Here is a 27,884-nt window from a genome sequence, read left to right on the forward strand (position 1 = left end):
GTATTGTTTCCATATATTTTGAGACATGCTCACATCATTTTCATATTTTAATCAATTTGTATGAGGTGGGTTCATCTATTTTAATAGATTTTGTTATGTTTACGATGATGGTGGCTCGCTCATATCCCTAAAAGGCCCCTGATATAGGGCTCTCTCAAAATGCCACCTGAGGCAAGGGTTACCATGTGTTCTTACTTGAGAAATTGTGAAAGCCTTCAAAGGTTTGTGCTTCCAAGAGAAGCCAAGGAGCCCTTTTAAAAAATCAAGGGCACCCCATTGCTTTTCAAGAAAAGGGCCTTTGCTTGAGCGTTATGGGCAAGGACATTTCAATAAAGAACAATGTCTCCCATATTTTCTACAACTTTGATGTTAATGATATTGCCATATTTCAAAGATAGCGATAAAAGAGTAGCACGATACACTTTTGGTTTTGTGAAAGGCTTTGGTGGGACACCTTACTGACTAACCCATGCCTTTGATGGCCCCACACCACAAGGTAAAGAGGTAAGTCACACGCCCTATCTCTTTAAGTCACACGCCTTATCTGACAAGACTAATTTGGAGGAAATGAAGACTTTTGAGTCTTTCGACACTACTCTGTTTAACATTCAATGGTTGTGTGAAGAAACATGATTTTTGTAGCCTTTTTATTCAATCACGAATGGAGGCGGGTACCGCGTCGCTCGGAGGATGTGACCTTCAAATTTGGCATTGTGGTCTAAGAACGGGGAGCTGATGATGATATAAGCTTCGTCAAAATGGCACCTTGGCCTACAAACAAGTGTAGGCCGTGTGTTAGGGTCACCAGCTTGAAATTATAATTTAGTTGAAATCCAATGTGATCACGTGCACCTATGGAGGATAGAATCTATGAGCTACTAGAGCCTTCTAGATTGGAACGTTTGATAGATCTCAGGATTTGCTACGTGTTCTAGATTGGAACGTTTGATATATATCTCAGTATTTGCGACGTGTTATCAAGCGCTGAGTATTTTCAACATTGATCACAGTGAATCCTCATCGCTTGCCCCGCCGATCCATTACGTACATAGACTATCATCAACCCTACTCACCAACCTGTCAACCCTACTCTGCAACCTGTAACCCTCGTCGTCCCGCCCCCTTAAGCCTCTTTCTGTCACACTCTTCAGTCTCTTCTCGCACCCCGATCCAAGCAGTATCCTCGGCTCGACCTATCGTTCCGGCCACTCCTCTAGGTTCGTCCTACCCAATTCTCCTCCACGATTCTCTGTGATATTACTCATCGTTCCTGCCATGTTGCCTTTGCTTGCTTATTCGTTGAGTGTCAATGACGCCCGCCAACGACTGCAGACTCTGTAATGGGTCGTGGCAAGATAGAGATCAAGAGGATCGACAACGCCACCAACCGCCAAGTTACCTTTTGTAAGCGGCGTGGGGGCTTGGTCAAGAAGGCCCACGAGCTTGCCGTGCTTTGCGAAGCGAATGTTGGTTTGATAATCTTCTCCAGCTCGGGCAGGCTTTTCGAGTATGCAAGTCGCAGGTAACCTCCTGCACACACTCATCCGACCTAGTCGACCTGTTTTTGATAATAGGTGACCTGGGCCGATGAAGGCTTGTATGATGTGCTCCCTGAAAACGAAAAGAAATCCCAACTTCGTGTTGACTGCTTTGGGTTGTACTACTGCATATGGAAGTCTGATTCCAGAAACAAGACTTATTGAAGTTGAAGAGAAGGGGGTTACACATTTGTAAAGAAACGTCGCTTTCTGCAACCGAGCGGAGTCGCAAATGGGCGTGGTGTCGCTTTAAACTCTTCTGTTTTCACGTCGATGCTGTTACAGTAACAGTACTCCGCATTTGCATGCGTTTTGAATTTGCTTTGATATAGGATTATAAGATGCGACCTTGTTTGCTTCCCTTTGCACCGCTCACTAAACTAATCAAATGCTCTATGAAAGCAGCATGGAGGCGATTTTGGAGACGTACTGCACTTCTCCGGAAGCATCTGGCTCCCACGCCCTGACAGGTCGCATATGCAGTGTAAGTTTCTATCTTCTTTAACTTACATGGATTTAGTGCTCATCTTTGCTCTACAAATTTCGACTGGAGATTCTACTTTGGAGCGTAAAAGTGAACATGGTAAGTTTCCTCTATTTTCGTCAATCATGAGAACTTTCTTCGTCGGATATTGATATTCTCCTTGCGTCGTCAGCAGTCTACATGCTAATGTAATCAAAGCCTCAGAAGTCCCGATAGCTGATTTAAAAGCATGGGGTAATGAAATATTCTAGTGGTCTATCGACCTTATGAAATCATGAGAACGGCATCGCTAATATCTGTGTCTCTTGTTTCCTGACCGCCTCCATCTCTAAGCCTTAGTCCCTGCATCCCTTAACGGTCTTGCGATGGAAGGGCACGGACTGTGCTCACTCATACAGTGTGTGCCAGCGTCAAAAATGCAGTTTCCTGTCACGTCTCTTGAACCATCAAACTATTCTAATGTGTGGTAGTGTGGTGGATTAAAAGCTTCGTAGTTTCTTGTTTCATAATAGCCTCCCAGCGATTTCTAACTAGAAATCTATTCACTCAACAGGCGTGGTCGGGGGAAAAAATTTAGGTGAGGGGTTTTTTAAGTGCCCGTTTGAGTGCACATGATACATAGGGTTTCTTAATAGTGCACCCCCGGGAGTGTGAGATAAGAATGTGGAGGCTAAGCTCTCTGGAATTTTAGAAAACTAGTACACTTTGAGTGGTGCTAAGCCCATTGTGCAAATCCCACCTTGGGAGTCCGGACCTAGATTAGTGCCATAGCACTCTAGTTTGCAGAATGGAGATGCTTTTACTTAAGCAATTTGTAGCACTAGTCATTTCATTGGTTAAGGGAGGGTCTATCATTAATAAGTGACGAGTATTGAACCCGTGCTTTGCACAGGCAAATATGCGTGATCATCCTCAAGCACTCCCCATTTGAAGGTGGATCTTTCCTCAGCCAGCCAGCATAATGATCGATTCTTAATTACTAATCAAGTCACCTTGCATACTTGGATTGGCTTTTAAAAATTGTCTTAACCCATGGCTCTTAGACCTTCCGTCTCCTCCTTTCATTCCATTAACCTTCCATCTCCTCCTTCCTCTCAAAGTTAAACTTCCATCTACTCCATTCCATTGACCTTTTGTCTCCTCCTTTCCCCTAAAGCTGCCTCTTGTCTTTCCATCTCCCGAGTCTCCTCTCCAAGCCTCTATCCAAGAGCTCCTTCTTTGGGACATGTGGCAGGCTCTTCTCCTCCAAGCGGCCACGTGTTCTCTCTTTTTTTTTTTCCTCGTGTCCTTGGTTAATAGGTTAAAGATATAGTTGAAGCAAGTATATGGCTTTGTTTCCAATTGAATATGTGAGTATTAACACTAATACATTTTATCAATTGAAAATTATTGAAGTGTTTGAGCTTTATTTTTTATCTCTAGTTTTCCTCTAAAGTTGCCACCATCTTACCTTGAGTATGACCGTATTGAGCTCAACTTAGGGGCAAGACCTAGCAAGCATCCCTAACAATTGAGCTAGGTATAGGAAATAGTATAAACCATTTATTTTTTATGTTACTAAAGTCACACTTAGTAAAGCTAAGTAACATGGAGGTTATAAGCTCCCATGTTGTTTATTAAGAATCTAAGGTTGTTGATGAATCATCATCCATCCATGAAGGAATAGTCAAGGGTCCACTCACCGTTGTAGACACCATAATTTAAATCTAGCAAAATTGTTAAGTGTTATCATTATTATATTTCATGATCATTTCTTGTTTTTAATATTCATGATTGCCTTAATAGAACATCACGAACTTCCTCTTTTCCCTCTTGGAGAATCTTCAAGAAGGTTACTCTCATGATATATACTCCTCCACACCGATTCAAATATTATGGTTTTTCCTCTGTTGCATTCCTATTATAATGACAAAATATGAGATTTGTTTACTAATTATATAAGTAGTTTACCTTGTACTTTTGAAAGGATGAAAAATGATATCTCCCTTGACTAACATGCTTTAACCATAGAGCCAATGTACTTAGTGTACATTTTTTCTCTCATGTTTCTTAAATATTTATGGAAGCACTTCTAGTACAACATAGAGGCTGCCCCTACACCCCCACTTGTGAGGATGCAAAGTCCCATGTGTGGGGTGCTGTTAGGTAGATGAATGTTACTGGTCCTTGTTCTCATAACGTGCATGAAAACTAGTTCACAACAAGTAATGGGCCATGACAATGGCATTTCTATGGCGCAGGTAATGGGCTTGATGGTAGCATTGCTAAGGGGGTTCACTATATGTAAACTCTCTATATTGCGTGTGTTTGAGGCTTATTTTAAAAGCCCCTTACTAGCGAATTTTTCATGAATAAAACACACCCTTTTCCTATTCAAACTATGAATACCCCTTTAAATGGTACCCTTCTGTATGTAGAAAGTGTGTTAAAAAAGGGCATTTAAATTTGCTTCTGTTGAACCCACGTGATATGCTTACATAGTTATGAGTGACCCCTCGAGTAGCATTACCACATTTTGGTCTAGTGATCGGCACATCACCCTCTTTTGACTTGATGGAGGTTCGAGGTATCTTGACCACCCCCCAGACCATCTTCAAGAAGTTAGCATAGCAAGTTGGGAAGAGGTCATGAATCCAAATTTATGGGGATGGACTCCATTCAATGCCACATGTACTTCAAAATTTGGTGTATGAGGGGTATGGTGGTAGAATTTTATACTTGGACATATAGCTCTAGAAAGCATAACCTTTTGGATACAAGGAAAAGCCTTGAGGGGGGCAATTACTACAAAAGAAAATGGGAAGCGATGGCAGCCACAAGCCATATTATTTTGTCATAATTACTAAACCTTGGGCCTTTTTTGAATGCCGAGTTCTTGAGGAAGGCTTACAAAGTTGTGACACACTAGTCACTAATGAGGTTTAGCCATTTAAGCTTTCCAGACCAATTCTAGAGATGATATGGCCTAGTGGACCTCAGGGGGTGCACTATTAAGAAACCCTAGATATGGTGTGCATTCGAGGGATATTTTAAAAACCCCTTACCTTTGAATTTTACTTTGAATAGAAATACCCCTTTTTCTTTAGAAAGTTAAAGATTTTTTTTGAATTTCAATTAAAAAGTAGCATATGTAAATACATTTTTGTAAATTTACCTTAAAATTTTAATTAAAAAACCCCTCCATTTGAACCCATGTTGTGTACTTGCATATTTCTAGATGAACCCCCTGAGTGTTGGACCAATTGTTAAGGTGTTGTGACCTTTAACTCATGCAAATATATATTTTGAAAATCAAATGTCGTTAATCATATGGCCAAGATATTCTTTGGGCTGACCCTCGGCTTTGAAGATGTGGGGAAAGGGCTTAAGGAGATAGTCATTAAAATGGGAGGAGGGAGTTCCTTTTCATGTTCTTTGGGGTTTCTCAGTAATGATAGTGACCATCAATTTTTGTTTCTATGAGTTTTCTATAATATAGTAATAGGAAACATGGGTGTTATTGTGGCACAACATGATTGTACCTAGTTTTTGGAAGCAACAACAAACGTGTCGGCATTGTACGTTCTTATATTACCAGTGCATTGTAACTCTAGAATTTCGCACAAGCTCCTCAAGAATTCAAAAATGGGCAGGAGTGGTAGGGGCAGGGTGGGAGCATGTTGGGCAAGGCTTGTGGGGAGGAGTTGCCACATGACAAGCCCTTCATGCCACTTCTTGCATTTTGTCTTCGTGGTTTTTAACACTTCATTTTGTGGAGCTTTGTGAAAGTTACTCGTGTTGGGGTCCAGGTGGGAGCATGTGGGTCAAGGCTTGTGGAAGGGAGGTGCCATGTGGCAAGTCCTTTATGCCACGTCTTGTATTGTTTCTTCATGTTTTTCAAAACTTCATTTTGGGGAGCTTTATGAAAGTGACACTTTTAGAGAGAGAATACTCTTTTAGAAAGTGACTTATAGAAAGTGTCTCTTTTATCTATTGATAGGGAATAAAAAGAGAACTTGTCGTAGCTTGGAGGAGAAAAGTTGCCACATGTCCATAGGATGTTTTGGAGTTTTGTGAGAGATATTAACAATGAAAGCTGAATGGAAAAGAGTGAGAGAGAGAGAGTCAAAATAGAGAGAGACAAGTTTTTGGTAGGTGCAAAATACCCTAATCTTCTATGTCATCCATATATATATGTGTTTTGAGTATTGTACATAACCGAGGTTAAGGGTATAATGGCCTTTAACCCTCACAACCTCCCACTTAAAGGCCAATGTGCCTAATGGGAGAATAATCAATGGACGTATTATCCAATGCCTATCCAAACCGCTGACTAGGTAGACTCTTCGTCAGCATATTTGCATGGTTATCATCTGTATGAACCTTGACAAGCTCTATGCACTTGTCCTCAAGTACCTTCATGATAAAATGGTACTTGACCTCAATGTGTTTGGTCTTTGCATGAAAGACCAGATTTTGTGCCAGCTGAATGTTACTCATGGAATCACTATGCAATGTCGCTACACTTGTGTGAATCTCCAAATCTCCCACTTGCCGATCAAGCCATATAGCCTCCTTGCAACCCTCTGTGGCTGCAACATACTTGGCCTTTATGGTAGACAAAGCACTAGGCCTCTATGGTAGACAAAGCAATGCACTTCTATGCGTGAGACATCCATGACACTGCACCACCTGCAAAGGTAAATACATAACAAGAAGTGGATCTCTTGCTATCCACATGTCCTGCATAGTCTGAATCCGTGTACCCAAGTACATGCATCTCTCCTCTACCAAAGCAGATACACATGTCTTTGGTACTCTTCATGTACCTCATGATGCAATTAACTGCCTCCTAATGTCTCTTTTTTGGATTAGCCATATACCGGCTAACAACTTCCACTGTAATGCAATGTCCGGTCTAGTAGCTATCATAGCAGACATAAGGCTCCCAACCGTTGATGCATAAGGAACCTTGGCCATCATGGTCCTCTCCTCATCTGATTTGGGAATCTCTCTTTGATTCAGGTTCACATATGGAGACAATGGAGTACTTACTGCCTTTCCCTTCTCCATATTGAAATGCTGCAACACTTTTTTAACATACTCCTTCTATGAAAGCCAAAGGAGTTTTCTACTTCGTTCACGCGTGATGCGCATATCAAGAGTATGGCCTTCAGGTCCCAAATCCTTCATGAAAAGGTCTCATGAAGCTTGTCCTTGAATGCATTGAGCTCATAAGTGTTCTTGCTAGCCAATAGCATATCATGAACATAAAGTGCTAGGAGTATCAGGCTATTATCCTTGGTCCTTTTAGTGTAGAGGCAGTGATCAATCTCACTTCTTTTGAAACCATGGGACCAAATGAAAGCATCAAACTTCTGATACCATTCTAAGCGCTTGCTTAAGGCCATGGACACTCTTTTTTAGCTTGCAAATCAAATACTCTTTGTCCTTTACTTCAAAGCCAAATTTTCTCATGCATATTCCCATGAAGAAAGCTATCTTGACATCCATCTACATAGTCTCCATATCCTTTGGTGCCACAAGTCCAAGTATGCATCTAAGTGTGGTTATCTTCAAAACTGGGGAGAAGATCTCATCAAAGTCCACACCCTTCTCTTGCTTGAAACATTTAGCAACCAAATGGGCCTTGTACTTACGTACATCATTACCTGTGACCTTCATCTTGTAGACCCATTTACATGGCAATGATTTCTTTCTATGTGGCAAAGAAACCAAGTCCCAAGTCTTATTTTTCACGAGTGTGATTACATAGCATACTCACACTTGTGTTGATTCTCATGCATCATAGTCTCTTTGTAGCAAGAAGGCTCCCTGCAATCAGTAAGCATCATATAGTCTGTCCTTGGAACAAATCTCTCAGCCGGTCTAGATATACTCTAGCTAATCTTCTCAAGGGCATTTCAGCTTGCTGTCCCATCTGCATATTGATTGTGTACCTGTGAGAGTGTCTATCAACATATGCGAGTGAATTCACATCTTGGAAAGTGACTCTTCTCGTATCCACATCCCTCATGGGTGTCTTATGCATCTTCTTCTCATTGAAGACCATATCATGGCGTATGATATTCTTTGCTTCTGGATCCTTGAGATGTTAGCCCATCTCTCCACTTTCATCATAACCTAGAAAGATACAATTCCTAGACTTAAAATCTAGCTTCTTCTGAAGCTCTTTCGGCACATGTGCATATGCCTCACACCCAAATATATGCAAATGAGAGTAAGAGGGCTTCTTGCCACTTTATGCCTCTTCAGGAATACCACCATCCAAACTCTTAATAGGTGATCTATTGATCACATGCACTGTAGTCTTCATTGCCTTAGCCCAAAAACCACCAGAAAGACTTGCATTGGAAAGCATACATTGCAACCTTTTCTGAATGGTGTGGTTCATTTGTTTTGCAACTGGATTCTGCTCTGGAGTATGAGGACACGTGGGCTCTCTCTTGATCCCACGTGTATCACAAAAATGCTAAAAGTCATGAGAGATATACTCTCCACCATTATAAGTCAGCAGGCATTTAAGCGTTCTACCTGACTGATTTAAGCTAAAATCAACTATTTTTGAAATATGTGAAGCACATGTCTCTTCCGAGCTATAGTATAAGCCCACACTTTCCTAGTTGCATCACCAATGAATGTCACAAAGTATTCAGCATTGCCTAATGACCATGTAGGGATGGGACCACATACATCTAAATGTACCAAATCAAGCCTTTCAAGATTTTTCTTTCCTCTTCTTTTATGGGCTGATTTGGTCTGCTTCCCATAGAGACAATGCTCATAAAATTCAAAGTTAAAAACTCAAATGCGGTACATAATCCAAACGGCATAAGAGTTCCATTCCATTCTGGCTCATGTGTCCCAACCTGCAATGCCACAAAGAAGTACTTGACTGCTCAGTTACAGACACCCCTGATACATGTAAGGGATACAAAGTCCCATACTTGGCACCCCTGGTAAAAACCATAGAGTCCTTTTGAATTTTTCAACTCTGAAAGCCAAAAGTGGTCTGAAAATCAGCATTATCTAGCTGATCCATTGAAATAAGACCCATTTGTAAAAGAAATGGGCCGCCTCCAATAAGCTTTGCCTAGCTAATTTTCTTCTGTCTGGGAGAAGCTTGCTTGCTTGCTTGCTTGCTTGCTTGCCTCCGCTTGGATTGGACCGATTGAGTAGGAAAGGTAAGCAATTGAATGGGGATTGCTATGGAAAAGTAGAGGGAAAATCTCTAGCAGGATAAGCTTGATAACTTGTCACTTGCTCCCACTACATCACATGCATAGTTATTTTCAAGATGCAACACAATCTGTCTTTCCACTGTTAGCCTCTAATAAGCTTTGCCTAGCTAATTTTCTTTTGTCTGGGGGAAGCTTGCTTGCTTGCCTCCTCTTGGGAACGGACTAGACCGATTGAATAGGAAATGTAAGCAATTGAATGGGGATTGCTAGGGAAAAGTAGATCTCTAGTGGAAGAAGCTCGATAACTTGATGTCACTTGCTCCCACTATACTGAACTGTGATCTACCCCTTTGCACATTTAAGACTGCATCCTGCTTGTTGTTATCTGTAGACTTCCATCTAATCTCTTTCCAATAAGCTACTGACAACATCATCAAACTTCAGTACTCTACCAGGTGCAGAGTTACGGACAGCTGCATGGAAGGTATCCCACGAGGATGGCAATGAATACAAGAGGAATATTACCATAGTCTCCGCATAAAAAATCATATTCTAAGCCTGAAACTGGCTGAAAATAATATTAAATTCATTCAAGTGAGAAGCGATGGAGACCCTTCCTTCATTTGCAGCTCAAACAACCTCTTCATGAGGTAAACTTTATTAGAGGCCATTTCCTTATAAGTGGCACATAATTTCAAATCTTTTGTAGTTTGCTCATTTACTACTGTGAAATAAACTGACTTTGTAAGATGAAGTCTAACAGTAGACTTTGCTAATGCATCCCAACTCATTCCAATCATCTTTAAACATATTTGCAGGCTTAGCTCCAATCCCTGCCAAGGATTTAATCTGCTTCTTTTGAATAAGCACATCCCTTATTTGTTCTTTTCACAAAGAAAAGTTTGTCCCATCAAACTTTTAAAACTCATTTTCAGACATGGAAGAGGATGTCATGATTCTCCTAAGTAGCACATAATTTCTTCCACAAATCTTTCGTAGTTTGCTCATTTACCACTGTGAAATAAACTGACTCTACAAGATGAAGTCTAACAGTAGACTCTGCTAATGCATCCAACTCATTCCAATCATCTTCAAACATATTTACAGGCTTAGCTCCAATCCCTACCAAGGGTTTAATCTGCTTATTTTAAATAAGCATATCCCTTATCTGTTCTTTTCACAAAGAAAAGTTTGTTCCATCAAACTTTTAAAACTCATTTTCAGACATGGAAGAGGACGCCATGATGCAAATAAAACAAAATCCGAAATGCTAATATCGACAAGAGAGAAATCACACCAAATATCAGGTGCATTCAAATATGTCTATCTTAATGAAGGAGTGTCACCAAAACCAATATGCATTGACAAAACAATGGCAAACCTAATGCTAATAAGAGCCAAATGTCTTAAGCATAAACAATGTCCATGGGCATAAGCATCAATAATGTCTCATCCAAGAGAGCATAGCACTGAGTGCATCAACTACAATGTGTTAAAGCTTTCCCTTAGCATAAAACAACATATGTGTGCTAAACATCCATCAATAAAGCATTCCACAAGGCAATTTGGGCTTATCAGCACATCCAACAAGGATCACAATGCATCCAAATGGCCTATAAAGCTTCCACAATAACTCAATGCAAACCATGAATGAGCGCACACAGCTCAGACTACAACCAGAGTGATCTGCATAAGGTATATTTAAAAAATCATGGTCCCACGATAATGACTGCTAGCAAAAATAGAACCTGAGATGACTCAAAATATAGGTGTCATTGCATAATTGGACTTATCAAGATAATCTGCAAATATATCTCTTTTGTTGGAACTTCAAGATCCCAACCGATGAATGGGAAACGGAGAGTCAACCCTTGCAATTGACCTGTAATCCAAAACTCAAAGGTTTGAACCTTTGAATGGATTTTTGACAGAGAAACAGATGATTCGGAGAGATAGAACTTTCCAAATCTCTACGGAATTACGCAAGAGTTGATAGGTAGGGTTTTTTGGGCCTCTGAAATGCAATGAAATAGATAGATTTTGAAACCGTGGTTCCAATCATCGGGTCTAACACACGGACCAAAAAAAAGTTTTTGCAAATAGATCTGTTTGAAAACAACACCGGAGTGCAAATGATGAGCAACAAAAAGTTTTAGGACCTCTTGAGTCCTCTGGAACTGACAGATCTGGAAATGGTTACTTCAAACTCGAGTTTCAACTCATTGACAGAAAAACGTTGAAGCAGAGACAGTAAGTCAGAAATCCAACAAAATGATACTAAATTCAAGAATAAAGGCGTTTTTAAACTCTCAGAGTGCAATGGACACCAAAGGAAGAAATGGTTGCCTTTACAGGTCATTCCGGACTCTCAATCGTTGAAAGGAATAGGGGAATCATCAAAAAACATCCTTTTGCTCCGAAATCTCTTAGAGAAATTTCCAAAGGCTTCTGCAAGGTCTCTGTACACCAGGATTAAGATAAAGTTATCCAATGGAGCTTCTCCTTCCTCCCACACAGCTGCAGCAGTAGACTTCGAGCTCCAACCGAGCTCAGCTAGAACACTCGTGCTCTGATACCAGTTGAGAGATCTCAATGGAAGAGAGTGTGTGAGAGAGAGAGAGCCACACAAGTTTTTGATGGTTGCAGAACACCCTAATCTTCTATATCATCCATATATATATATGTGTGTTTGAGTATTGTACATAATTGGGGTACAGTGGCTTTTAACCCCCATATTTGCTTCGCATTGGAGTAGTTGACAAAGACGAATTGACAGGAGGGTCAATGAAGGTGTTCTTATGGTTTAAGAAGCATTTTTCTCCATCCGGGGGTACTCCTAGTAGGCTACAACATGATGGATCTAGAGTCTTTAGTCAAAAGCATAGTCACCTATGAGCTTTTGAATCATTCAATTGAGCACAATTGGCTTTGACCTTATTGCTTGGCCCGTTTCATTCACATTTGAGCCTTTATGCTCAATTTTTTCTTCTCAATTACAAGAGAACCTCTGCACATAGCAAATTGAACTCTTGCAAAACATTCAACTAAAATGTTTCTCTGCTTTTGAATGACACTTTGATTGTTAGAGGTTGATCTTCTCAAGTCTTTCTGCTCGATTGCATTGGATATCCTCCTTGTTATTCACTTAAAAATGATTTCTTGAGTGTAAGGTGTACTTGAATCCTCGAATATCTTTGTCAACAAGCCTCTATGCTCATATTCTATCTCTGGCTTCTAAATGTCTGTATAGTCGATCCGTTTAGATCTCTACACTTCATATGAGATAGCCTATCAACTTCTCTTTGTTTGATCTCAACTGCACTTGAATTCAGTCCTTTGTGCTTCAATTGAACCATTTTCTTTTAATCTTCTTGATGTGGGCATTAGAAGCTCACTGTGGTGAACAGTTCTCTTTCATAGAAGGAAAACGAGTTGAATGCTTAATATTGAAGATAAATTGGAATGTTTAAGCCATTCATTAGGCCAATTTGGCCTCTATGCCAAACTCAATGCTGTCAGTAGAGTGATAACACCTAATATGGGCATAAAATCCAAACGATGAGCATATGAGGGAAAATCATAACATTAGCATTTGATGAATTCATGTCACCATGCCCTTCGCAAACTATGAGACGTGTCTGTCTGTGCCATAGAACATATGTTAATCAATGGCTCGAACTCTAAGAAGTCATTGCAAGTGATTAGCAACACTGTCATTGCTTCTTCATCATGTTGTTCTTGCACTCGTTGAGCAACAAGAAACAGGGAAGTCAATAGTTCAACTAATGGAGTCCATTTCTAAGTTTGGAATCAATTAAATCTTTAATTTATCATTCCATTCTTAAATGAAAAGGCTTCAGTGATTTTTGGAAATTTGGTGCAATGGGATTAATGTCTTCAAAATTAGTGTTGATCTAAATGACAATATTCATGGTTTTATTAGATCTTTAATCAATGCTTATTTTAATGCATGTGAAACATGATTGTCGATATAAGCATTGTTATTTATTTTCCCTACTCCTCAATGCTATGTATCTCCACATCAGTCCCATCAAGCCCAAAGGCTTATATTTGGTTTGGGAACTTGATTTTACATCCTTCAAAAGAGTCAATCAAGATAGAAGATTTAGCAAAGGTTCGCAAGAAATCTAGGAAAGGGTGCTAGCACCTTGGCATAACTTTATATTCATAAAAGCACGTGTATGATGAGAACAAGGGGGGCAGAGAGAGAGAGAGAGATGGTTGCTCCTAGAAGTGGAGATGTATTCATCATATCCCATAGATTATAAAGATGAGGCCTTGGTTAGGTTATAGACAGCTCTTGGCTATGTATACTCTAATACCCCCACCCAAACTAGGATCCCTAGCTTGTATGAAAAACTTGTGGGGAGTAAAAGGGAAAAAATTTAGCTCCTATATATGTCTATGGAAAAAATTATACAAAAAGGGATTTTTACATAGGTAGATATTGGCCATCTCTTTGACATAATTTATATGCATGAAATGCAATGAGTTTATAGTAGTGCATGCTTAAAATGAGTGCTGTGTAGTGTATCCCAATCGATAAGGCGCTGTGTAGTGTATCCCAATCGATAAGGCAAATCCAACTTCTTCTCGCAGAAGGGAGAAGCGAGACTCAGATAGTGGCTTTGTAAGCATGTCTGCAACCATGGGTTTTGTGGGGTAATATTTGCATATGATAGAGTCCTTCTTCACTTGTCGAACATAGTGATAGTGAATTGCAATATGTTTGGTTTTGCTACCTTGTACATAATCTTTTGTGAGGCTAATCACACTCTGATTGTCATACCTCAATGGGGTACTTGAGTATTAAGGTTGACCAATATGTGAGAGTATCATAACCAGACTAGTTTGCATGTTGCAATTGAACTCGTAACATACTCTACTTCAGTGCTTGGTACGGTGACATGGTGCTGCTTCTTGCTCATCTATGATATCATATTTTGTCAATGAAGCAACAATTTTCACTCGTGGATCTCATAGACCAATCATCATCAAAATAAGGATACCAAAGAGAAAGATGGATTGGATTGGATTGCTGTTGGTAGGTGAGTGCATGCTCTATAGTTTCTTTGAGGCACCTTAGTACATGTTTAGTTGCGATTCAATTTTCTTGAGAAGGATTCATTGGATTCAATTTGCTTGAGAAGAATTTGCAATGAATTCCCCGAGGTGATTTCTCGCTGATTTGCAATAAATATTATGTGTAGGCATAAATAAAGCCCAAAAGATTAAAGGCAACCAACTAAGTTCGCATATGGACAATTATACGTTACAAGTGGGAGGTTGCTCTTGAAAGACAATTCTTAGCAGTGGGAAGTGGATGTGCATTTCTCATGTAGAACTGTTGAAGAGTGTCATCGATGAATTTTTTCTGTCGAAGAAGTAGCGTACCTTTGTCTCGAAGATGTTAATTTCCATTCCAAGGCACGAATGAATTTGAACAAGATCCACCATTTCAAAAGTTGAAGATATGAGAGACTCAAGAGGAATCGCATGTGATTTGTGATGAGGATGGTGTCGTCCACATAGAGGTTTTGGGATCCGAGGCACATGGAAGGAAGTCTTACGCGTGAAGGAAGTTGTCAATATAGAGATATAATGCAGGTGAGGCCTATTTCAAGACATATAGTGCTAGATGTAGACAACAGACTAGATGTACCTTGTTTGGAATGACAAAGCTGGGTGACTGCTCCATAAATATTTTTGACTTTGTTAAGAAAGCCATTTTGACATCCATTTGATGTACTTTAAGATTGTATTGATTTGCACGGGCTAGGAGAGTTTTGATGCTTGTTATGCAAATCACAGGAGAGAAAGTGTTGTGAAAATATACTCCAAGAACTTGTGAATAGCCTTTGGCTATCAAGCATGCTTTGTATTTGTTAAATAAACTACCCACCTTGATCTTTATTTTGAACACCCAAATTTTGCATTTGATCGGAGACCTTCCAAGGGGTAAATTCAGTAAGTATCCATGTGGTTTTAGACATGAGTAAATTATAATCAGCTTGCATGGTATCCAGACATTGTTGCTTTTGGGACAAAGATATGGCCTCCTCATAAGCCGATGGATGTTCATTAACTACCATGGCAGTTATCACCATTTCTCCATCATTGTCGCTATCAATAGGAATATGATCAATAAAGATGTCAATGCTGGGTTGCTTTGTATCTTTGTTTGTGATATGTTGATCATACAATGTAAAGGGAGATTTTTAAAGGATGTTTTGAGTGTAATTGGATCATAGTTGCCAAGGAATGCCATTCCATAGCTATGGAACGTTGGAACGGTGTTCTCTTCACTCAGCTTGAAGAGAACATTTGTAGAATGTCTGGCCTCTGGAACGGCTATGGAACATTCCATATCCCTTGTGGAATGTCTAGGGAACGTTCCCTAAGCCGTTCCCTTCATGCAGGTAACGATTTGGGGCAAATTATCTAATCCTAATTTAATCGGCGCAATTCGCCGCTCTGTGTTCACCGCTTATAGTCGACCTCCATGCTCTGTGTGTTCGCTGCTTGCAAGCTTGCTTCGACCTGCAAGGCTGCATGCAATGGCTAGCCTATGCCTAGCAGCTTACTAACGCTATAGCCTATCAAGCTACGCTAGCCTACGCTACCATCGCGCAGCCTATGCTACAGCCTACGCTACCATCGCGCAGCCTATGCTACAGCCTACGCTATGCTAGCCTACACACAGCTAGCCTATCAAGCTACGCTAGCCTATGCTACAGCCTACACACAGCTAGCCTACGCACAGCTAGCCTATCCACAGCTAGCCTACGCTAGCCTACTGCATGCAAGCGTTCCAACACACATAGGTGACGGCACAAGACAGACAGCTACGCTAACGCCCATCTTCCGACTGCATACGCAGGTGAAGGTACATTACTATAAAAATTATATACATACGCTATGCTAGCCTACGCACAGCTAGCCTATCAAGCTACGCTAGCCTACGCTACCATCGTGTAGCCTACGCTACAGCCTACACACAGCTAGCCTACGCACAGCTAGCCTACACTAGCCTACTACATGCAAGCGTTCCAACACACATAGGTGACGGCACAAGACAGACAGCTACGCTAACGCCCATCTTCCGACTGCATACGCAGGTGAAGGTACATTACTACAAAAATTATATACATATGCATAGTGCCAATGCTGTGTGCAAGTAGCACAGTTTGGTCATAATTAATTGCATGTATAATGTATCAATGCATCATATATTTGCCTATTGTGCAATGTACCAAGTTGATATTGATGGACTTCAATTTGTTGCTTTAACAGTGAACTGTGAGAGCAGCAAACAAGTTACAACAATCAACTTTGAAGTTTGAATTCTCATGGCTCGTCCACGCCGGAGGGCTAGATAGTATCTTGAAGCTGAAACAAAAATGCATGTATGACTTCTTTCACTGTAGCCAGTTTCCAGTGGACGTTCTAAATCCCGAGGAGTTGCTTGCGCTTACTCCAAATTTCAAAAGTAATTGCAATGTTTTTGAGTCTTGGATTCTAAGTTTAAGCTTTCTAATGTATAGAACAGTATGTCTGTTTATGGGTATGGTGACGTGGCGTTCCCTTCCCGTTCACGTTCTCTAGGATTTGGGCGTTCACGTTCCGCAGGGGGTCGACGTTCCGTTCACGTTCCCTAGTAACTATGAATTGGATGCCTCATGACTCCAACAGCCTCCATGTTAACTTCATCGAATATTGCATCACGGTTGATGATCATGATGAGATCATAAAATTTGTATCCTTTGATGTTTTCTAGGTATCCAATGAATATCAAATTTTGCCTCAAGAGATTGCCTTTGCTTTGCAATTCTTTAGGAATGTATATATACACTGTACATCCAAAGACTTGTAAATGAGAAATAGAGGGAATCTTTCTTGTCCATGTTGTAATGGGTATATTTTTAATAGTAGCAGCAGTGGTGGGTAGGTAATCTAATATGTACACTATAGTGGATACTGTGTGTATCAAAGAAATTTTGGAGAGACATGCATGTAATAGGATGGACCTCATGCCATCTTGAATGGTCCTGTTCTTTCGTTCCGCCACAACATTTTATTGGGGCGTGTATTCAACAATGTACTCGGGACAGATTCCTTAAGTAATACAATATTATTCCATTGCTGATGAGATGTCTTCTCCTCCATTATCGACCCTAAATCTTTTGAGCCATCACCCAATTTGTCTTTCAACAAATCTGTGATACTGTTAAAATATCTATGTTGCTTTGGTCTTGTGGCGTAGAAAAAAGACACGGTTGAATCTTGAGAAATCATAAATGAAAGTCATGAAATAGCGGTATTTGAAGTTGAACATCAGAAATGGACCATGGATATCAAAGTGGAAAAGATCTAATAGATCATAGGAGGATGTGGAAATAGATGCAAGAAAGGACTTTCTAGTTCATCTCTTTTGAAAATTTGAACGATTGCTAAAAGGCGATTGCGGTCGTTTGGATATAGCATAGGCAATCTCTGTTTCTTCTTATGTGAGTGTAGTTATAGGGGTCTCACTGTATCGTTCATGTCATTGAGAGTACTCGATGAGTGATGATCATGTGTATCAAAATCCATTCCATCTTTATTAAAGAGGATGGTGATGATGCTATCATACTTCTCTGGAGTGGTATGAAGGACAAGTTGAGACCACGAGATCAGAGCTCCAACAACGAGCAATTTGACCATGAGATCAAAGGTCCAATGGCAAGCAATTTAAAAAGAGTTGATATGAGAAGTTATGGATGTGGACATCTTGTACTTGAGTGCATCCAATTTGCTCCTTAGGTGAAGGATCTCGGTGATAGATTCCTTTTCAAAGATTTTGAAAAATGCATCCATACATTGTGGGGTGTGGATAACTTAATACATCAAGAATAAGAGAATCAGCCTTGTCTTTTTTTATACAACTAGTAGAGGAATCTTGCCATTCATCAAGTTGAAGACCGGTGGTTACCATTTCATAATCTGCTCGCACGGGTTGAGTTGGAGGTAGAGAAATTCCAATGACAATGTCTTAAAGATCGTCCCCTTCAAGAGCTAGGACTACTTAATATAGAAATTTGAATCTGTGTATTCTAATTAGAAACTTTTGATGCACAGAAAACTTAGTACGTCATATTGAATCCTTCAAGTGTCTACATAGTTCATATACGAAACAGTGTGTCTTTTAGACTTACATCTTTTTGTATTTGTTTACATCTTTTGAATTAATAAATGTTTATAACTATATTCTATACACCCCCTTAATTCTGACATTTTATTATTTAACTCTATGTAAACCTAGATTACTGCAGCATGCTTCATGTTTAAGAGAGCAGGCATTGGTTTTGTTAAGAAGTAAGCCCACATATACTCTGTAAGAGCATGTTCAAGCTGCAGCTTCTTTTCTTCCACCATTCTCTAATGAAATGGTACTTTAGGTCCACGTGTCTTGTTTTCTCAGAGTGTTTTTGATTGCTCGCCAGGTAGATACAAGAAAGATTATCACAATATATCTTTAAAGATAACTTTGGTATCACCTTGAAGAACGATATATCTTTAAAGATAACTTTGGAATCACCTTGAGTTCTTCAAGGATCATTTGAATCCAGAGTCCTCCTTTTGTTGCTAATGCCACTGCAACAAATTTTGCTTTTGCATATGATAATGTAACAGCTGCTTTTTTGTTCGATTGCCACATAACTGCTCCACCTGCAAGAATAAAAGTAAAACCAACAGTAGACCGTCTTGTATCGATTTCCCCCCTGCCCTAATCTGAATAAGACCAACCCGACCAATGAAGTGATTTGATGAGGAGTTGATTGACGTGTGTACTGTATACCAAGGTTACAGATGAAGCTTAAGTATTAAAGAACTCTAAGTAGAGCTTTCCAATGTTTCGTGCCCGGATTGTGGATGAAACATGACAAAAAATTTGTGGTATAACAGATATCTAAATGAGTTCTTGTCACTAGCCCTATGATGTCGAAAGGGAAACTATTTCATGTATTGAACATCTTGGTCTATGGTGGGATAATCTGCTAGAGAGAGATTACAAGTGACAGAGATAGGCGATAAGGATGGTTTAAGGTTACTAAGTCCGAATTGATGAAGTATTTCATCAAAGAACTTCGACTGATGAAGAACCAACATGCCTTTTGACCTGTTTCGGTCGACCTGAAGACCTAAAAAATAAGTTAAAGGTCCTAAGTTGGTGATTGCAAACGTAGATGATATTTCTTGTTTTGCTTGAATGATTACATCTATGGACGATCCTATTATCGGTATGTCATTAACATAGAGTGCAACGATGAGAAACGTTTTAAGTGTGTGACCTATGTAAATATTGGGTTCTGAGAGAATTCGACAATACTCGGATTGAAGAAGAAATATGTTGATCGCTGGAACCATAGTCGAGGCGACTGCTTCAGCCAATAAATTGATTGATGTAGCCGGCAGACATAGTTGGGTGTCTTTTAATCAACAAAATAAGCAGGCTGCTCCAATATATTTCTTTAGGAAGGGTACCGTGGAGAAACACGGTCTAAATGTCTAGATGGTATAACTCGAGATCGAATGTAGTGCAATCGCAAGAAGTATTCCAAACGATGCCATGCGTAATACTGGAGAGAGATTCGCTAAAACTTCGTGCAACCAGTCTAGCCTTAAAACGTGCAATAGTACCATCAGAATGTAACTTACATCGAAGAATCCACTTACACGTAATAGGCCTGCGATCTTGAGGAAGTGGAATGAGTGTCCATGTGTGGTTCGCATCAAGGCCGGAGGCAAATTTAGATTCTCCCACCAGGCTTGCGAGTCAAATCCGTTTAAAGCTTGGCGAACTGAAATTGGATCATCTAGAGGTGCTTCCATAGAAGTAGTGACGGCTGAGTATGCGAACTCAGATTCATAGAGATGACGGGCTAGAAGAGCGTCAATACGATCTGTAGTTTGATACAGATCCGTGAGAGCACGAGTGCGTGTAGAAGAAAAGGAATCAATCGGGTTGAGATCTGATAAGCCATGAGAGTCGTGTGCATGAGGAACTGATTGTTCTACTGGTGACACGTGCTGGGGTGGATTTTCATCATGTGAATTCGTTAGGTGTTGCATGTGGGAACGCATAGAATTTGATCCGCCAGTTGGTCGCCAAGCTGGACGCGCTGTTTGAATCATGCATGCGTAGAAGACAATTGAGGATTTACCATTCGCCCATGCAATGGGATTAATGACAATCGTCTAGCTCTGGAGGAGGTTGGTTTTCAACACCTATGAGTGGCGCGAGCAGATGTGTGAATGCTTGACGAATTTGTGTAGCTGGCGGGAGTGGAGCAGGTGTTGGAGGAGCTCCGGGTGCTATTGAAGATGTCGGGGTACCGGTGGTAAGGGCATCTGTGGAGGTAGTGCAGCGGGAAGGATTGGGTTGAAGGGAGCTGCCAAGTGATATGAATTGTGGAATTGGTTTGTATGGAAGTGGAAGGTTCAAGTTGTGATTTTGTAGATTACACAAATCACTGTGAATTAGTTGAAGGGGCTGTGTCGTCTTCTAAGTAGTTGGAGGATACTTTGAACTGAACAATTCTGCATAAATGCAGCCTTCACATAAGGATAAGCGACTGCTTTTTGGAAGATGAAAGTTGGTGACTAGCTTGTTATGGGAGATAAATTTCATTGTTATGTGATTGAGGTGACCTAGCCGGTAGTGCCATAACAGAGTTTTGTATGGATATGGCGTAACATGAATGGCGCTATGAACTTCGTGAACAAGGATGGTTGTGCTACCAAGGAAATAGAGGTGTCCAACTTTGGGACAAGTGACTAAATATGTCTCGCCATCTGGGAGACAGTGATGTATTGTACAATGTGTATGGTGGAATTCCATTGATGTTTCAGGACTAGTCACTTTGCTAATAGATATGAGATTTTTGGCTATGTGAGGTATATAATAGATTTGATCAATTGAAATGACGTTGACTTTAGATAGCTCAATAGATTGCTGAACTCCGTTGTCACCAAACCAAATGTCTATTGGTGAGTCTAACGTTTTGTATTTCTTAAGACAGTCGAATGGCAAGTAGCACCAGTGTCCAAAATCCAAGTGGAAGTGGAGTCATGATAGGTTTAGTAGGTAAGCATCTTCAATGCTTGATGTTTTGGATAGTCATGATAGGTTTAGTGAGATGCGTTATATAAGTTAGGTAAGCATCTTCAATGCTTGATGTTTTGGATATTTCCGATTGAGCATCGTCCTCATTTGTTGTGCTGTTGTGACTACCAAATCCGGACGCACAGTTAGCATAGCGCTCTTTCTGTTTGCCTTTGTTATTTTTGTTGAACCAACAATCACGAGTATTGTGGGAACGTCCGCAGGTTTGACAGTGGGGTTTCAAAACTCTAAAGTTTTGTTGTTTGGTTTGTGAATTCAATATTTTGCAGCTATGCGACTTGTCAGTGCGCCCTGGTTGATTATGGCGAAAGGATTGGTTCCGATATTTTGGGCGTTGTGTTGATTTTTGCTTCGGATGTTGATGCACATACATTGCAAGTGTATTCATATCAACAGATGACGATGCTTTTTATTGATTACGCATCGATGTTTCTTGTAGTATGGCAGTTATTAGTGAAGGAATTGTTAGATTTGCTACGCGGGTCTGTGTGGTAATAAATGGTTTCTAATTTGATGATAATTCTGCCAATAGGCAGATGGCTTGAACGTGTGAGTCGAGGGCCGGATAGGGTTAAGTCATCGAAGGCTGTTTGCCAAGTTTGAAGGAACTTAGGAACATTGTCTGACTCATATCATATTCAAGCGACTTGTGACGAGACATCTTTTTGTTCATAAGTTTGCTTCAACTGTGCCCATATTTGATGAGCAGTGGTAAAACTCATTTGTTTTTGTTCGTCTTCCATATACAGGAAGAGTTCTAGTCGCGGATTGAGATCCTGTGTCTTCCCAATCGGCGACTGCTTGGGCGTTGGCCGCGGGACTCTAGCGTCCGGCATCACAGAAGTTCCTGTGACGATGTCCAAGAGGTCTTCCTTCTGCAACAATAATTCTATGGTCATCTTCTAAGGTTGAAAGTTCTTGTCGATCAATTTGTCGACTTTGTAAGTGCATGTTGTTGCCATCGTGAAGACGGGAGTCCGGTTCAGTTATCACGTGGTTCTACACTTGCACCGATTTCATCAAGCTGACGTGGGCGTGCTCCCATTTATGGCGTGATACCATATAGAAATTTGAATCTGTGTATTCGAATCAGAAACTTCTGATGCACAGAAAACTTAGTGAATCCTTCAAGTGTTTACATAGTTCATATACTAAACAGTGTGTCTTTTAGACTTGCACCTTTTAGTAGTGTGTCTTTTAGACTTTACACCTTTTCGTATTTGTAATTTACATCTTTTGAATTAATGAATGTTTATAATTACGGTAGGCAGCCTAGAAGGAAGTTTTACTTTTCTAAACCCTCGTTAAGCCATGTGTTGTGATTATTGGCATTGATCTCTATGAAGATCCAAGGGTTTTGAAACTTGTTTTCTAGAAAGGCAAAACTTTTGTGACCTCTCCTTAAGCCCTGTATACAATTTTAGGCCCTTGATTTTAGATTGATCTAAAGGACTAAAACACTCCTCCTAAATTTGACCCAAAACCATACTTTTTTATTCATTCTTTCCACAAATCTATTATGTAAGGAGGGAGATAATTGCATGTTTTCTTTCTTGCCATCACTTGATTGAGTAATTGTTGGACAAAGCTCACGACCTTGCTACTGAAACTCCAATTGGATAATAGTGAGGATTAAGTCCAATTTGAAGTTAGAGCCATGACGGAAAGGCTGCCTACGGCAACTTAGTTATATTTCTATACTTGGCTTTCCATCTTGGAAGTCCTTGTATGGCAAAAACGGGAATAGAGCTTCGGCCAAGATGGATATGCATTGATCAGCACAAGGCTTGTCATTTGTGAGAAAGAGTGGCGGGCTTAGAATTCAACAGTAAGGAAGCAGAGTTTGGGAATGACCCAGACAGATATAACTTTGCCTTAAAATCTTCTCCAGTGGCCAGTGATTTCTCTGTCTCGAATGGCTCGTGGACATGATACTGAAACTATTGAATTGAGTGCCGTGAGTTGCAAGCTTACAAAGAGATAATCAGTTGATAGGAGAGCCTGGCTGTCGTCTTCCGCTAGAGCTTGTCTCGAGCATAGATTTGAGCTTTGAAGTAGTGGTTAATGTGAGATGCCCCAAACTCAAGAGAAGAGGATGCTGCAAGAGAAAATATCGATAATTCTAATGGAGTTCGCTGACCAGAGGTACTATGAGGACGAGGGTTGATGAGAAGTCGGCAACCTCCACAGCTATGTCAGGAGATTCGGCCAGTTCTTGCCAGGCTGCTAAACATATTGCTACGGACTGCCAAAAAAACAATCAAGATGAGATGAAGTACCGCGAGATAAGGTGTTCAAACTAGATATTGCGGGGTACCAGAGGAGATGTGCGATGGAAGTATGCTCCACGAGGGTGAGACTGGTTGTCAGACAGCCAGGTGGATTGCATTGAGTCATTGAGTGTACCGCCAAGAGATCATGAAAGTGCCGCCAGGAGATAATAGTGTGAAAGACGACAGGTAGAGAGGTCGCTGAAGAAAGCCAGATACTAGTGTATCGCCAGGAGATAACAGTGCGAGAGATACCAGATGGAGAGGTCGTTGAAGGAGGCTAGATACTACGAGCAGCCCTATGTAAGAACTTTGGATGGCCATGCCAAATTAATGTTCTACGATCTGCCAGGAGAGTGGTTGATTGTGATGAGCTGATAAGCAGAAGTCATTTCAGAGATGATTGCAGAGTGTTGGGAGGGAGTCGAGCAAGGGACTCTACTGCGATCTCAATATAGCGTGAGGCTGCTGAAGCTTTTGCTTGCGCTTGAAGATTGCACATCACTTAGTTGCCAAAAGTGTAGAAAGTAATACTCGTCTACACAATGCTATGAAAAAGCAATAAAAAGCGTAGGAAAGAAATAGTCACCGACGTAATGCTCATGGAAAAGCAATACTTTCAACCAGATGAGTATCATGTGTTTCTTTCCTCGTCAGGTCGTAGAAAAGAAACACGTAATACTTATGGGCGTTGCGGAAAGTTGATGAAAAGGTGGATTACTTGTGTTTTGTGTGATTTGTGCTGCATGTTTCAGGCGTTGGAATCGCCATGACCATAAGGCTCGATCATTAGCGGTCATGACTTTTAGATGAATGTCGTCAGCTCGCAAAGGGTGTCCAATTCATGTAGAAGCAGGTTTCCCATGACTGCATCAGTTGTGATTAAGGAGTATGAGTCGTCATTCATAAGCGTAGAGAAGCCCGTCGGCATTGAAGAGTCCCGATTGAGTTGAAGAGTCGGTTGTATGAATCCAACACACAGAAAAAGCAGGATCTGCCGCAACTGGAGATACAAGGGTGCTTGGCTTCAACCTGGTCGCACCCGTGTTTCCATCCCTCCGTTCACCCTTCTGGGTTGGTGTGTTTTATGGTGGCTCACCAAGAAGGATGCCTCTTTCCCTCCACGTTTTGCAAACCTTGCATTGCTCGCCGTCTATCGTGCAAGACTATTGCCCGTAATGACTTGTGCTCTTCTGTCCAATCCTTGTTAATCATACTGGCGAGATTCTATGAGTAAATGACTTAGCAAGATTCTAGGAGTGGGTTATTCAGAGTTGAAGTGAGTTTGTTGTCATGTTTGAGATTTTGTTCTAGACTCGTGTTGTACTTCCATTAACAAATCCTTTTGTACTCAGTCAATGTTGTCTCAGGCGACCACCAAAAGAAAGGTTTGAACTTTGAAGTACCCCCAACCGAGTTATGGCGACTGACACACGGTGACTTTGATAGTTATGGCGTGGCCATAATCCGTGTAAACATGAGGATATGATGTCCTATCTGGATAAGTATGTTATATTGTGGATAAAACCCATTATAGCATGGCCATAACTTGCAAAAGAGTTTCATCATGGCGTGGCCATAAACCACCTTCAGAGCGAAAAGTAATCTCCGTGCAATACTTAGAGCAAGAGATGGTTTGAAAACGAGAGATGGTTTGCTGGTAACTTGCTTTGGTTCTCCATATTCGAAAGAATCTGCACTTTTCTTCGTTTTTTGGCCTGCCCTATGTGTGGGAAGGGTATAGTGATAGTTCTCCAAGTTTTGAAAGGTAAAATAATTTTCTTAAGGACTACATATTAGGTGGAAATAGTTGATTGGCCGTTGAGAGTGCCATATGTGCAAAGGATCCCCTCTTTTGGCATGCCTCTTGAATGATATAAATCATTCATCTTGTTGAAAGCATGTATGTTCTGTGTGTATTCCTTGAAAACACGTGGACTTCCCATGAACATTGGCTTATAGAGAAGCCATGCAATAACATACTTATCGAGAGCTATGGCCATGCCACACCATATTTTGCTTTCATAAGTTATGGCCATGCCATAATGATGTATTCCCACTAGTCATGCCGATACCATGACAATACATCATGATTATAAAGAAGGAACTTATTCGAGCGAGAAGCCTAGCTATGATATTATCATGAGAGAGAGAGAGAGAGAGAGAGAGAGAGGACACAACTAGATTGTGTAGGTGAGGCCTTCGCTAGATTTAGGATAGGCTATAAATAGCTCTAGGCTATGTATATATCCAATGATAGTATAGATGGAAACATGGATATGTACAATCATCATGTGCTGGTCTTTACTAGTATCTCGAGGGTTTCATCTAGAATATATGTAAGTTACCATGTGAGTTCAAATAAAAGAGATTTTTAATTAAAATTTTTATAGAAATACATTTAAAGAAGGGGTTTTTTAAGTCAGTTTTGAAAAAAAGAAAAAGGGGTCATTTAATTCATGATTTTTTTAAAAGGTAAGGGGTTTTTAAAATACCTCTTGAATGCATGTTATACATAGGAATTTTTAATAGTGCACCCCCAAGACTAGTATATAATATAGATTCCCAACCGTAGTTTTTCCTCCCATGTGTCATCATTCCATTCAATACAAATGTGAAATGCCCATCTTGACATTCTATTTGCTTCCTTTTAATCTATTATGTATTTAATAATTAATTATGGATTCTCTCTCTCTCTCTCTCTCTCTCTCTCTCTCTCTCTCTCTCTCTCTCTCTCTCTCTCTCTCTCTCTCTCCTCTCCCCCGTTCCTTTCTACTTTGTGACACTTCTTCTTTTCCCTTTGAAATTGTGATCATATACGCGTATGTCTGCTGCTTGAGGATTTTGTAAGGTGATTGTTTGATTGGTATCCTAGGAGATAGCAACACTAAAGGAGGAGGTGGAGCAGCTTCAGAAAAAATTAAGGTATAGTAGGCTATACTTTTCAGTACTGCCTCGGGTGGATTCCATGCTTTATGTTAGCTTGCTAAGGGTTTGTACCTCCAGGCAGATGAAAGGGGAGGAGCTCACTGATCTCTCCCTTGAGGATCTCAGACAGCTCGAAAACAACATCGCTTCGGGAATAAGGAGTGTCTGCAGTCGAAAGGTATGTGTGGGTTGCGAACAGTCCGGTTTCTATTCTTCTGCAACACTAGTTGTGATTATGATGGTGCTTTTGTTTTGTAGGAGGAGCTTATAAAAGCACACATGGAGGGACTTATCGAAAAGGTACTCCTGATGTCCCCCCCTTGGATGTGTGATCTCTATTTACTCTCAATGCGAATGTTCAGTGTCTCTTTGTACATTATTATTGGTTGCGGCCACTATATAATTTGTGGGCTCCTTAATTGAGAATCATACTTGTAGCAGGAACAAGAGCTTCAAAAGGAGAACGACAATCTCAAAAAACAAGTACATAGTTCTTGTGATGTCATGTTTATAGCGGAGCTTCCTTAGAACTAATTAATTTGTTTGTTTCACTTGCGTGGGTTGGCGTTTTGTTAGCAGATTATGGAGTTGAAGCTTGAAGGCTTTGGTTTCCAACTTCTAAATCAATCGGGAATTGAAACTGAGATATCAGGTCCTCCAATTTCATACGATGATGGCCAGGATTCTCTGAGCTCAGAAACGTTGCTCCAACTAGGGTGCATTCCCTCTCTTTCGACTGGATGAGTGCCATTGAAATTAGCTGGTTTTTTATGTTTAAGGCTACAGACGGTATTTGACGGGTTTTGTATGGGTTTAACAGGTTGAATTTGTATCATGATAGAAATGATACCTCACGAAAAACCAGAGACGAGTGTTCCGATGATGGCCATGACCAAATGGGACTCGAATTGCGAGTAGCACCATAGGAGATCTCTGTGCAATATTGGCCCATAAGAGGCCTCTTTAAGGATCATCACATGGCTCTTATCTTCTTGACTCTCATTCAGAGGCTTACTAAAGAGAGCTCGTTAATTTATATTCAATTTGCAGTACACATTTTTATGGGATCTAGATTTTAGAAATGGACATACTACACAATGCGCATATAGAGAAAAAGTTAAGACCTCTTATAATATAAGAGGTGGTAATCCCTCTAATCGACAAGTTGGGCTTAACTTCCAAAACTGGACAACAATATCACCATCATCATTGGAAAATGTTGATGTATCACTCCTTTGCCTCAACATGCAGCCGCTCGAGTTACCTTCTGGTAAATGTGCCTCCTATATGGCTGTC

General features: G+C 40.5%; 1 protein-coding gene across 4 annotated transcripts; it reads left to right on the forward strand.

Annotated features, from left to right (window-relative positions):
- Positions 1-1,004: 1,004 nt before the first annotated feature.
- LOC147900062 (MADS-box transcription factor 23-like) lies at positions 1,005-27,640 on the forward strand. 4 transcript variants are annotated; one of them, XM_087377613.1, is made up of 9 exons: positions 1,005-1,217; positions 1,333-1,522; positions 1,944-2,022; positions 26,536-26,585; positions 26,667-26,766; positions 26,847-26,888; positions 27,027-27,071; positions 27,165-27,304; positions 27,409-27,640. In XM_087377613.1, the coding sequence occupies exons 2-9, from the start codon at positions 1,341-1,343 to the stop codon at positions 27,512-27,514; spliced, it is 744 nt and encodes a 247-aa protein (XP_087233739.1). In that variant the 5' UTR covers positions 1,005-1,217; positions 1,333-1,340; the 3' UTR covers positions 27,515-27,640. The 4 variants fall into 4 exon arrangements, with proteins under 4 accessions (XP_087233739.1, XP_087233741.1, XP_087233740.1 ...); XM_087377615.1 differs by having other exon boundaries at positions 1,006-1,217; positions 27,168-27,304; XM_087377614.1 differs by having other exon boundaries at positions 1,006-1,217; positions 27,030-27,071.
- The last annotated feature ends 244 nt before the right edge of the window (positions 27,641-27,884 follow it).

This window comes from Dipteris shenzhenensis, chromosome 7, assembly GCF_047967505.1.
Source record: "Dipteris shenzhenensis isolate YYH24624 ecotype China chromosome 7, Dip_SZ_1.0, whole genome shotgun sequence".
In the NCBI taxonomy this organism is placed as follows: Eukaryota; Viridiplantae; Streptophyta; class Polypodiopsida; order Gleicheniales; family Dipteridaceae; genus Dipteris; species Dipteris shenzhenensis.

What these genes read in the sequence shown, in the direction of transcription:
- LOC147900062 (XM_087377613.1), top strand. Translation starts at nt 1,341, where the DNA reads ATGGGTCGTGGCAAGATAGAGATCAAGAGGATCGACAACGCCACCAAC. An exon ending in TGGAGGGACTTATCGAAAAG is followed by an intron (nt 26,889 to 27,026) that starts GTACTCCTGATG and finishes TCATACTTGTAG; the next exon opens with CAGGAACAAGAGCTTCAAAA. An exon ending in ACGACAATCTCAAAAAACAA is followed by an intron (nt 27,072 to 27,164) that starts GTACATAGTTCT and finishes GCGTTTTGTTAG; the next exon opens with CAGATTATGGAGTTGAAGCT.